Here is a 12,555-nt window from a genome sequence, read left to right as displayed (position 1 = left end):
TGCTAGGCAAGGGCTCTACCACTGAGCTAAAGCCCCAAACACCCCCCCCCCCTTTTTTTGGTTTTTTTGAGACAGGGTTTCTCTGTGTAGTTTTGGTGCCTGTCCTGGATCTCCCTCTGTAGACCAGGCCTTAAACTCACAGAGATCCAACCTGGCTCTGCCTCCTGAGTGCTGGGATTAAAGGTGTACACTACCACTGCCCGGCCAAGTTTTTATTTTCTATGACTTATCTGAATGCATTAGCCCCAGATCTGTAGCAAGTGATAAGAGTTTGTGTAGAATTAGTGCTTGAGGAAACTCTTGAGAGCCTTTCCCTGTGTTGACATAGCCCCAGCCCACCACAGCATGGTCTCTTCTTGTGTGTTGACTCATCCACATCCTTTGGGATTTTCTAATTCTGCTCCTCTTTCTCTGGTCTGCCCAGACTATGACTACCACAGTACATAGAATATGGTTTGGGGTTTTGATGTTAAGGATAAAGCCCAGGGTCTTGTACCTGCTAAACCTCTGCTCTCAGCCATGACTCAAACCCCTTTGCATGTATTTCAGGGGTTTGGGGGAGTCTGATGTTTTGAGGAACTGTTTTAATTTTTGTTTTTGTTTTAGATAAAGGCCTCTCTATGTTGTATAGGCTGACCTTGAACTCCTGGGCTCACGTGGTCTTCTACCTCAGCCTCCCAAGCAGATGGGACTAATGCACACCATTATATTTAGCTAGTGGGTTTTGTGGTTAGTTGGTCAGTCTTAACAATGATTTTATGTTTATCCATTCTGTATCCTGAAAATAGAATGGAACTTTCAGTTCAGTAATCATGTATCTCTGTTCTGTTTTGAATCTCCAAGTAGTACTTAGCACAATGATGGAGTATAAGTAATCATTTATGTTGGCTAATTTCTTGAAAGCAGTATTTGAAGTAGATGAATGTGACAGTAGCTTACTAACTGGATTGATGGAACTGAAACCTGAAGTCCTTAGCAAAGGCAGTCTAATTCAAAGATGTTGAAATGGTCTTTGGTGAGTTAATGAGGGCTTGACCGCGCAATGGTTGTGGTAGAGATGGAATGGAAGACACTATAGAGAGATTTCAGTGTCAGTACACAGGCCAGGGTGGCTGGCTCTTACCCAAATGCCACAGAAACTCCGTTCTGTTTCCTTCTTTTCAGCCCATATTTCCACTGTGCCATGCCCCAAATGCCCTGCTTTCTAGCTTACACAATCATCAGTTGCTCCTCCTAAGGAGCCAGTTAAGGGTATGGCTCAGTGTAGAGTGCTTGCCCAACAGGAATAAATCTGAATTTGATGCCTAGCACATATACCCCCAGAAGTGGGGGAGGAGATGAGGAGAAGGTGGTGGAAATAGAGTGAAGAAAGAAATTAGTCCTTGTAACAGGGAAACTGCACAACTAGATCCCTTAAAAATGCCAGCTCCAAGTTCAGGGATTGAGTCTTCCACAAAGGACTAGCATATACAGTGACAGAAGAGGACACCTGACACTCCCCTCTGGCTTCTGCAGGTGGATACGGATGCACACCCACACATACACATCTGAGTATACCACATACACACACAAAATTTCTAAAGTAAAATAATAATGAACCATGCATGGAGGCACACACCTCTAATCTCAGCATGTAGAAGCAGGTAGATCTCTGTATGACCAGCCTGGTCTATATAGTGAGCTCCAAGCCAACTAGGGCTACACAGTAAGACTGTCTTCAAAAAATAGAGATGGCCTAGTGATAAGGAGCTCTTCCTGCTCTTGCTCAGGACCTTGGTTTGGTTCCCGGTACCTACATGGTGGTTCACAGCTGTCTGTAACTCCACTTCCAGATGATCCAGTGACCTCTTCTGACCTCTGTGGGCACCAGGCATATATGTAATATACATACCATGCAAGCAAAATACATAAAATGTTTAAAAAGAATTAAGAAGGAAAAAATGAGGTCTAGTTCTAATCCCCCTGTGGGAAAGAGGGTGCCTTGGCACGGTCCTTGTGTCTGACTCAATAAAGATGATAATGACTGCAGAGAGAGACAAAAACACCGTTCAAACAGAATTACTATCTGCGAATATGCCAAGACTTTGTTTTGTGAACACTGAAAAATGGGAACCCTTCAAAAATGGAGACCTGTTTTTCTTCCTTTTTACTGCCCTAAAGCTTGTGTCTGTTGGAGAAAGTAGGTCTGCAGAGTGTTATTTTTGCCTCTCCTTCCTGTCCTCTTATTCGCCAGCTGTCTCAGCTCAGAACCTCGTAGGAAGAGTGTTACACTTCAGCAAAATGTGTTTCCTGTGACATTCAACAAGCCTCCATTTTGTCTTTCCATGTTAGAAGTGTTCCTCTTCCCTGTGCATTGCCAGCTCTCTTGACTTGGCCCCCTTCAGTTTATTCAGTACTGCTGAGTTTGCCCAGTATAACAAAGGAAGAAGTCATATTTATAAACGTGTTCCACCCAGCTGTTTGAAGAATAGAAACAGCTTCCATCTACTTGTGTCTGTTCTCAGTTCAGCTGTGCTCATCCACCCTTATAAGTGTGTCCCCTGTCTCTGACCTGTGTTGTTGGTGTTGGTGTTGGTGTTGGTGTTGGTGGTGGTGTTGGTGGTGGTGGTGGTGGTGGTGGTGGTTGGCTGGTTGTTTTTGTTTTGCTTTTGGGGGGACAGGGTTTCCCTGTGTAGCCCTAGATGTCCTGGAATTCAGAGATCTACCTGCCTCTGCTGGGACTAAAGGTGTGCACCATCATGCCAGGCACTATTCTTGTTTAAACTAAGCAGAGCAACCTATCACTAAAGGGAGACATCCAGTTGAATCACTCTGCTAATACAGAAAATTTAGTTCACTTAATTTCTTAGAAAATGGTCTATTTTCATAGGAAGCCAGAGTCTTGGAAAAGGATAGAAGTCCTACCCTTCCTTCCCTTTGGATATCTACCCCCTTGCAGACTTAGATGTCATTTATCATAGATGAGAAGAGAGGTAAAAGGGTAGTCTAAGGAAATAGTGTGAGAAGAATAAGAACCCACTAGAGATAGCTGTGTCATGCCTAGAATTCGAAAGATGTGACTTCTGCTAGTCTTTCACTAAATTATTTACTCTTTCTGGCTGGGTGGTGGTGGTGCATGCCTGTAATCCAGCACTCAGGAGGCAGAGACAGAGACAGAACTAACCATCTCTGTTAGTTTGAGGCCAGCCTGGTCTACAGAGTAAGTTCCAGGACAGCCAGGACTGCACAGAGAGACCTTTCTTGGACAGGGGAAATTATTTGCCCTCTTTGGACTTCGATTCTGATTTTCTTTCTGTTGTTGTTTTGCTGTAGGCAGTGTCTCCTCTAGTGGAGAGTGACCTTGACCTTTTTCCCCCTTACTGTATTTATTACTGTGTGCATGCATGTGCCACAGCACTCCTGTGGAAGTCAGAGCACTATTTGAACAAGTCGGCTTTTCTCCTTCCACCATGTGGATCCCAGGGCATGAGCTCAGATTCTCAGGCTTGAGAGCAAGTGCCTTTACTCACTTAGCCATCTTGTCACTACTATACTACTGCTGCTGCTGCTGCTTTGGTGGGCGTGGAGGGAAAAGGTCTCATTACATAGGCCTGGCTGTCCTAGAACTCACAGAACTCCTCCAGTCTCTGCCTCTCAAGTGCTGAGATTTAAAACATGCATTACTGGGCTGGGCGGTGGTGGCGCACGCCTGTAATCCCAGCACTCGGGAGGCAGAGGCAGGAGGATCTCTGTGAGTTCGAGGCCAGCCTGGGCTACCGAGTGAGTTCCAGGGAAGGCGCAAAGCTACACAGAGAAACCCTGTCTCGAAAAACCAAAAAAACCATGCATTACCACACCCAGCTTTCTTTCTCCTTTTTTTTTAAATTACGTTTTTATTTATTCTGATCTCCAACATTGGATTGTAGTGGCACATGCCTGTAATTTCTGCACTTGGAGGTAGACAGGAGGATAAATTCAAGGTTATCCTTTACTTCTTAGCTATATAATAAACAAATATGAGTTTGTCTCAAAAACAAACAGTTAACTCTGAAACCATAAAAAGTGAATAAACATAACAATGCAAAAGTAAATAATTTCGAGTCTAGAGAGATGGCTCAGTGGTTAGGAGCACTGGCTGCTCTTCCAGAGAACCTAGGTTCAATTCCCAGCACCCACATGGCAACTCACAACTGTCTGTAACTCCAGCTCCAGGGGACTCAACACCCCCTTACAGACATACGTGTAGGTAAGCACCAATGGACATTAAACAAAAATAAATAAAATATTTTTTAAGTAAATAATTTCTACATATCATTAACTGCCACCACCAGTAAATGACCTGCCGAGCAAATAACTGATTCATGTTATGGAAACTTTACTCCAGGATATTCAGAGTTACAGTTAAGAAAGAGAATAGTGGGCTCCACTGGTAAGAGCGCGCCCTGCTCTTGCAGAGGACCTGAGTTTGGCTCCCAGCTCCTAAGTGTCATGTCACACATGCCATGTAGTACTAAGGGATATGTAAATGAGCACATTCTCTCTGAAGCAATTGGCAGTATTTTTTTAAACTCCCAATAAACATGCCTGTGATTAGCAATTTTACTTATATTTATCTTACAGACATATTTGTGTTAAACAAAACTGAATCATTTATTCAAAGGTATATTTTGCTGTTTATTTGTAATAAGAGAAGAATGGAACAATCTAATTGTCTGTGAGAGGAAATAGTGTAATTCCAGGACTCAGAATGCAGGGGTAAGACAATTGGGAATTCGTGGCCAGCCTGGGTTTGATCCCTAGAGCCTAGTAGTAGAAAGAGAACTAGCTCCCTTGACTTATTCTATGACCTCCAAATGCACACTCTAGCATATGCAGACACACACAAATAAATAAATGGTTGGTTTTTTTTAATGAAGTATCCCTCCTGTCACTGTTCATTAGCCTTCAATTTCCTTACTTAGAAACATTCAAGGATTTTCCTGCAGGATTTCTCAGTGGGTAAAGATGCCTGCCACCAAGCCTGGTGACCTGTGTTCGACCCACAGGACCTACATGATAGAATGAGAGGACTGATGCTGCACACTGTCCTCAGTCCTCTCCATGTACACCGTGTGTGCCCTCTCTCCAAATCAATATATAGTGAGAAATATAGACTCTTCCTTAAATGATACCACTACGTCTCACTGTTGTACACACCACTGCTACTGTCTTTCCTGTATATAATCTTTCCAGATCAGCACATGGAGAATCCCCCACCACACACACACACCCTTCATTCTCCCTTTGGAAGAACTAGGAATCATACCCAGGGCAACACTTTACCACTGAGCTACATCCCTAGCTCGCTTGTGCACACATGCTCCCTCTCCCATTCTCTATTTTTGTTTTTCAAAACAGGGTTTCTCTGTGTAGCCCTGGCTGTCCTAGAACTCACTCTGTAGACCAGGCTGGCCTCGAACTCACAGAGATACGCCTGGCTATGTCTCCTGAGTGCTGGGATTAAAGGCGGGAGCCACCACCACCCAGCAAAAGTTAGTCTTTTAAAAAAAAAAAAAAAAAAAAAAATGTACCTAAGCTGTATATCCAAATAAATAAATAAATGTATAAGTTCTGGTTAAACCATGCACTGAAATACTTGAATTCAGTTAAAATAAATACATTAAGTAAGGCATGGTGGCACATATGAAGGGGCAGAAGGATCAAGAGTTCAAAGCTATCCTTGTTAGATAGAGTTTGAGGCTAGCCTGGACTATATAGCAAGACAAAAACAAGGGAGGGCAGAGGGTGTAGCTCAGTCAGTAGAATGCTTGTCCAGTATGAACAAAGCCCTGAGTTCAGTTCTGAGCACTACATAAATCTGGGTGTGTGGGGACCTTCCTCAGAGGTAGTGGAAGGGCGCTCAGATGCTCAAGGTCATCCTCAGTTATATAGCAAACACAAGGATAGATTGAGATCCATGTGACTGTTCATAAAAATAAAAATGTCTTGATCAGGCTAGGAAATCTTGGAACTATGGTCCATCTGTAGGTAATTCCCATGGAGCTATTCTGACACTAAAGCACCACTAAACTTTGATAGAAGTCAGGGGGCTGCTCAGATGAAGAATATTTTTTGCAGCCCAGCAGTGGTGGCGCATGCCTTTAATCGCAGCACTCAGGGGGGAAGAGGCAGAGGCAGAGCCAGGTGGATCTCTGGGAGTTAGAAGCCAGCCTGGTCTACAGAGCGAGATCCAGGAAAGGCACAAAACCACACAGAGAAACCCTGTATCAATAAACAACAAAGACTATTCTTTGCAGTGCCCAGCATGTTTGTCTCATCCATACTACTTTCTTTTTCTTTCTTTCTTTTTTTTTTTTCCAGGGATGTTGGTGGTAAATGTGACATGGAGGAACAAGACATACGTAGGTACACTTCTTGACTGCACAAGGCATGATTGGGCACCCCCAAGGTGAGCACATACATGTCTAGTTTATATTAGTCTGATCCCTCCACATAATTAATGAATCGTTATTTTATCTTACTAGATTGGCCCATTTGGCCTCAAACTGAAGCCTCCTGAGTCTCCTCCAACTCAAGGCTTCTCACTGGCTGGAGCTACCACACGGGTTATACCACTTTTCTTCCCTCCCTCCCTCCTTGCCTTTCTTCCTCTTTGGGACAAGGGTTCATTCTGTTACCCAGTCTTTGAACTCACTGTATAGACCAGGCTGCCTCACACCCAGCTTTTTAGGTGCTAGGATTGCAGGTGTTTGTCAGAGTCACTGTGCCCGGACTTATTTTCAAGGTGCAGTTTGATTTTTATTTTTTTATTTGTTTTTTGTTTTTTGTTTGTTTTTTTTTTTTCAAAATTTATTTATTATGTAGTGTTCTGCCAGCATGTATGCTTGCAGGCCAGAAGAGGGCACCAGATCTCATTACCGATGGGATTACATGGTGAGCCACCACCATGTAGTTTTTAGAACTTGAACTCAGGTCCCCTGGAAGAGCAGCCAGTGCTCTTAACCACTGAGCCATCTCTCCAGCCCCCAGTTTGATTTTTAAATTAACATTTCAAGCCAGCCATAGTACTATGTACCTGTAATTCCAGCCTTTGGTGGATATAGAAGATCAGGAGTTCAAAGCCAGTTTCAGCTACATAGGAAGTTTGAGGCTAACTTAGGTTACATACCTTGTTTCCAAAATGTGTGTGATAAGATTAACATTTTGGGGTCAGGGTATTGCATGAGGCTTAGGGATTCACTCTCAAAAGCATAACAAAAATAAAAATATAGGCCAGGTGGCAGTGGCATATGCCTTTAATCCCAGCACTCACGAGGCAGAGCCAGGTGGATCTCTGTGAGTTCGAGGCCAGCCTGGTCTACAGAGTGAGATCCAGGACAGGCACCAAAAGTACATGGAGAAACTCCTGTCCTGAAAAACCAAAAAATAAAAATAAATAAATAAATAAAAATACAATAAAAATCACTATTATTTCAATGTCTCTTTATATCTTATTCCTAATGTTATTTACCCAGTGTGCTAGGGCTTGAGAAGCCTAAAATATGGTGGAATGATCCAGGAATAGTATGCAAATACATCCTAGGAGGTTACCACTTAATATCATTCTTATGCTTCTTCCTAAAAGAAACCATGGTCATTAAATGGAGGCTGTACATAATTCTGTAAAATGGAGGCCAATTTGAATACTTATTGATTCCATGCCAGCCTGGGCTTCAAAAAAGCAAAGCTGAGTGTAGTGCTTTTGCCGGGGCCTGGCTCACAACAACAAAAACAAAGATGTTTTCCCCTATTAATACCCTGTCCTGTTTGTCCTTTGCCAAGGTTCTGTGACTCCCCAACCAGTGACTTGGAAATGCGGAACGGTCGCGGACGAGGCAAGCGCATGCGTCCCAACAGTAACACGCCTGTCAGTGAGACAGCCGCAGCCTCTGATAGCAAAGGGACCAGCAACAACAGCAAAACCCGAGCAGGCGCCAACAGCAAAGGCCGCCGGGGCAGCCAGAACTCCGCAGAGCATCGCCCCCCAGCCAGCAGCACCTCGGAGGATGTCAAGGCCAGCCCTTCCTCAGCTAATAAGCGGAAAAACAAACCTCTTTCAGATATGGAACTGAATTCTAGCTCAGAGGACTCCAAAGGAAGCAAGCGTGTCCGCACAAATTCCATGGGCTCAGCCACCGGGCCACTCCCTGGGACCAAGGTGGAACCCAATGTTGTGGACAGAAATTGTCCCTCCCCAGTCCTGATTGACTGTCCCCACCCAAACTGCAACAAAAAGTACAAGCACATTAATGGACTTAAGTATCACCAAGCTCATGCCCACACGGATGACGACAGCAAACCAGAGGCCGATGGAGACAGTGAGTGTGGAGAAGAGCCCACCCTCCATGCAGACCTCAGCAGCTGCAACGGTGCATCTGTCTCACAGAAAGGATCCTTGTCCCCTGCCCGCTCAGCTACCCCCAAAGTCCGGCTTGTTGAGCCTCATAGCCCTTCCCCTTCCAGCAAATTCAGCACAAAAGGCCTCTGTAAGAAAAAACTGAGTGGGGAGGGGGGCACAGACCCTGGGGCCTTATCCAATGATGGTTCTGATGACGGACCCTCAGTAATGGATGAAACAAGCAACGAAGCCTTCGACTCTCTGGACAGGAAGTGTGTGGAAAAAGAAAAATGTAAAAAGCCCTCCAGTCTGAAACCTGAAAAGGTTCCATCCAAGAGCTTAAAGTCAGCCCGGCCCATCGCCCCTGCCATACCTCCACAACAGATCTACACTTTCCAGACGGCCACCTTCACAGCAGCAAGCCCTGGCTCCTCCTCAGGCTTGACCACCACAGTGGTCCAAGCAATGCCCAACAGCCCCCAACTCAAGCCCATTCAGCCCAAGCCCACTGTTATGGGAGAGCCTTTCACAGTCAACCCTGCCTTGACCCCTGCCAAGGACAAGAAAAAGAAAGACAAAAAAAAGAAGGAATCATCGAAGGAACTCGAAAGTCCCCTGAGCCCTGGGAAGGTGTGCCGAGCAGAAGGTAAAAGCCCGTTCAGAGAGTCATCAGGGGATGGAATAAAAATGGAGGGCCTTCTGAATGGCTCCTCAGACTCCCACCAAAGCCGGTTAGCGAGTATCAAGGCTGAAGCTGATAAGATTTACAGTTTTACAGACAATGCCCCCAGCCCTTCAATTGGAGGCAGCAGCCGCCTAGATAGTACTACCCCAACCCAACCCCTAACTCCCCTACATGTAGTGACCCAGAATGGTGCTGAAGCCAGTTCAGTCAAAACCAATAGTCCTGCCTACTCTGACATCTCTGATGCTGGGGAGGATGGGGAGGGCAAGGTGGACACTGTTAAGTCCAAGGACCCTGACCAGCTGGTTAAAGAAGGGGTTAAGAAAACCCTTTTCCCCCCTCAGCCACAGAGCAAAGACTCACCATATTATCCAGGCTTTGAAAGTTACTACTCTCCAGGTTACGCACAGTCCAGCCCAGGGGCTCTCAACTCAAGCAGCCAGTCAGGAATGGAGGGCCAGGCCCTCAAGACAAAAAAGGATGAGGAGCCCGAGAGCATCGAAGGGAAAGTGAAGAATGATGTCTGTGAGGAAAAGAAACCTGAACTGAGCAGTTCCAGTCAGCAGCCCTCTGTCATCCAGCAACGGCCCAACATGTATATGCAGTCCCTGTACTACAACCAGTATGCCTACGTGCCTCCATACGGCTACAGTGACCAGAGTTACCACACCCACCTATTGAGCACCAACACAGCTTACCGACAGCAGTATGAAGAACAGCAGAAACGTCAGAGCTTGGAGCAGCAGCAGCAGCAGCGGGCACTGGACAAGAAGGCAGAGATGGGCCTGAAAGAGCGGGAGGCATCACTCAAGGAAGAGTGGAAGCAGAAGCCGTCGTCAGTTCCACCAACTCTCACCAAGGCTCCCAGCTTGACAGACTTGGTGAAGTCAGGGCCAGGCAAAGCCAAGGAGCCAGGAGCTGATCCATCCAAGTCTGTCATCATCCCCAAATTAGATGACTCATCAAAACTCCCCAGCCAGACCCCTGAAGGCCTTAAAGGGAAGCTGGGTGAGGCCAGCCACCTAGGCAAGGAGGCCTCTGAGGCTAAGACAGGCACTGAGTGTGGCCGACAGGCTGAGGTGGATCCAATACTCTGGTACCGACAGGTAACTGTTGTGTGTCAGGAAGCAGAAACACTAATAAACTTTCTGGCCCCTGCAGATCAGCACTGTCTTGTGTAAGGGTTCCATAGAATTAGATTAGCAGGAGAGTTGTGTAATTTTAGGAGTTCTGCACATTTGAATGTTTAAAGGGTATTTTTCCCTGAAATGGGAAAGAAGGACTAATGAGGTAATTTGTTTTGTCTCGAGTTAGTTGAGCCTTCACAAGCAGAGCCAGGACAAGAACCTAGGCATCCTGACTCCTAGCCCAACATTCCACAGTATAGTTCCTTTGGGATGAAAGCATATAGTATTCAGCTAACAGATGTCTTTAAAAAGGATTTTATGGTGTCAGCTATGATGCATATGCCTGTAATCTTAGTACTTGGAAGGCTAAAGGCAGATTGTCATGAGTTTTTAGCTATACTGAGCTGTATAGTAAGTTGAAAGCCAGCCTGCGCTACATAACAAGGTCCTGTTCTCTAAATAAATAAATAATATTTAATGGGGCTGCAGAGATGGCTCAGTGGTTAAGAGTACTTGCTGTTCTTCCAGAAGATCCAACTTCACTTCTAATACCCACATCAGATGCCTTAGAAGCTCCTGTAACTCCAGCTCCTGGGAATCTAGTGCTCTCTTCTGGTCTCTGCAGACAGCCCCCCCTGTTGCAGATAGTAACTCAGGAGATTAGAATGTCTTTCCTTTACTCTTGCTATATATAGTTCTACCCTTCCTGACAAGAGCGTAGTGGTAACTTTGCAAAACAAAACTTCTCGCCAGGCTGTGGGCGCACGCCTTTAATCCCAGCACTCAGGAGGCAGAGCCAGGGGATGGATCTCTGAGTTCGAGGCCAGCCTGGTCTACAAAGTGAGTTCCAGGAAAGGCGCAGAGAAACCCTGTCTTGAAAAACCAAAAAAAAACCTTCTCTTATTCCTGGAGTCATTGCCCCTGACGTCTTACTCACATAAAGAGCGTCCACTGACTGGCTGTGCCTTTTCTTCCCCATATCTTGTCTCCTTAGGCTTACGAAAGTGTTTCGCTTTGTTTTGTAGTGACAGGGTCTCACTATGTATTCCTTACTGGCTTAGAACTCTCTGCAAACTAGGCTGCTGGAACTCATAGAGATCTATCTGCCTCTGCCTCCCCAGTGTTGGAACTAACAGTGTCTTTGAAAACAAAATTGGTAAAAGCCAAGCTGTCCCTCTGCCCTGGGCGCTGTACTGTTCTGTTCTGGTGTTTCTGCTGGGACCTTGGGTTTGAAAAGGATCTTTTGTGTGTAACACTACTCAGCACTTGGTCTGTGATTTTTGCAGGAGACAGAGCCCCGGATGTGGACATATGTTTATCCTGCCAAGTACTCAGACATCAAATCAGAGGATGATCGGTGGAAAGAGGAGCGGGACCGGAAACTAAAGGAGGAAAGGAGTCGGAGTAAGGACTCGGTTCCCAAGGAAGATGGGAAAGAGAGCACAAGTACTGAGTGCAAGCTACCCGCCTCCGAGGAGCCCCGCCTTGGGAACAAGGAGCCCCGGCCAAGTGTCCACGTGCCTGTGTCCTCCCCGCTCCCCCAGCACCAGTCCTACATCCCCTACATGCACGGCTACTCTTACAGCCAGCCCTATGACCCCAGCCACCCCAGCTACCGGGGCATGCCTGCAGTGATGATGCAGAACTACCCAGGTAAAGTACCTAGTGCTGGCTCTGCTGCTGCTCTTGGGGAAGGGAGATGAGCAGTGTTCTAGTCCAGGGCTTTGTTGCTTTGGTTCTAAGTGTCAGTGAGACTGGCTTAGATGACAGTCCTTTTATTTTCAATGTGCACGTGCTGTAAAGTTGCCACTCTAACCTTAAATGACCCTAATTACGGTCAGAAACACCACCTCTCCCGTGCTCCAGCGGTAAAACTCCTGTGCACCACAGCCAGCCTCTCTCTGCTGGAATTTCTTTCGACATGCACTCTGATTTGTGCTGTATGCAAGGCACTGTGGGGAATACTAAAGAAATAGAAGAGACTAGTTCCCTCCACTCAAGGACTTCACAGCTTAATACAGCAGGAGCAATACATGTGACACATAAGATTCAAACCAGAACAACGCAGGCATTCATCTTTGAGGCTCTGCTCAGCTAGGAGATCAGAAAGCTGTCAGGGATGCAGAGAGCATTTTGAAGTCAGTTGGGGGGATGCCCAGTGGTTCAGCTTGAGAAAAATTAGTTCTTACACTGCTGACAATGAGTTCTCAGTGGATCAAGGTTTAATGTTTTTTAACTTCTTAGAAAAAAGTGTTTGTATTCAACTCTGCTCACTGGAGCCTGGTAGGATTCCTGGGGTGGAAGGGAGCTTCAGGTTTGTTGTTATTTTGTTGGTTGGTTTGAGGTTGGGGAGGAGGCTTGTTATTTTTGTTTTCCTGAGACAGGAT

The 12,555-nt window shown here is 45.8% G+C and overlaps 1 protein-coding gene across 1 annotated transcript in view; it reads left to right on the top strand.

Moving 5' to 3' along the window:
- The window catches only part of Znf609 (zinc finger protein 609), a 151,629-nt gene that overhangs the window by 129,621 nt on the left and 9,453 nt on the right, over positions 1-12,555 (top strand). The window contains exons 4-6 of the mRNA XM_036192239.1: positions 6,340-6,427; positions 7,801-10,147; positions 11,455-11,821. Coding sequence (XP_036048132.1) covers positions 6,340-6,427; positions 7,801-10,147; positions 11,455-11,821 — 2,802 coding nt within the window. The remainder of the gene's footprint in view (positions 1-6,339; positions 6,428-7,800; positions 10,148-11,454; positions 11,822-12,555) is intronic.

Source organism: Onychomys torridus, chromosome 7 (genome assembly GCF_903995425.1).
Source record: "Onychomys torridus chromosome 7, mOncTor1.1, whole genome shotgun sequence".
Taxonomy (NCBI): Eukaryota; Metazoa; Chordata; class Mammalia; order Rodentia; family Cricetidae; genus Onychomys; species Onychomys torridus.
This window is presented reverse-complemented; position numbering and strand designations above follow the sequence as displayed.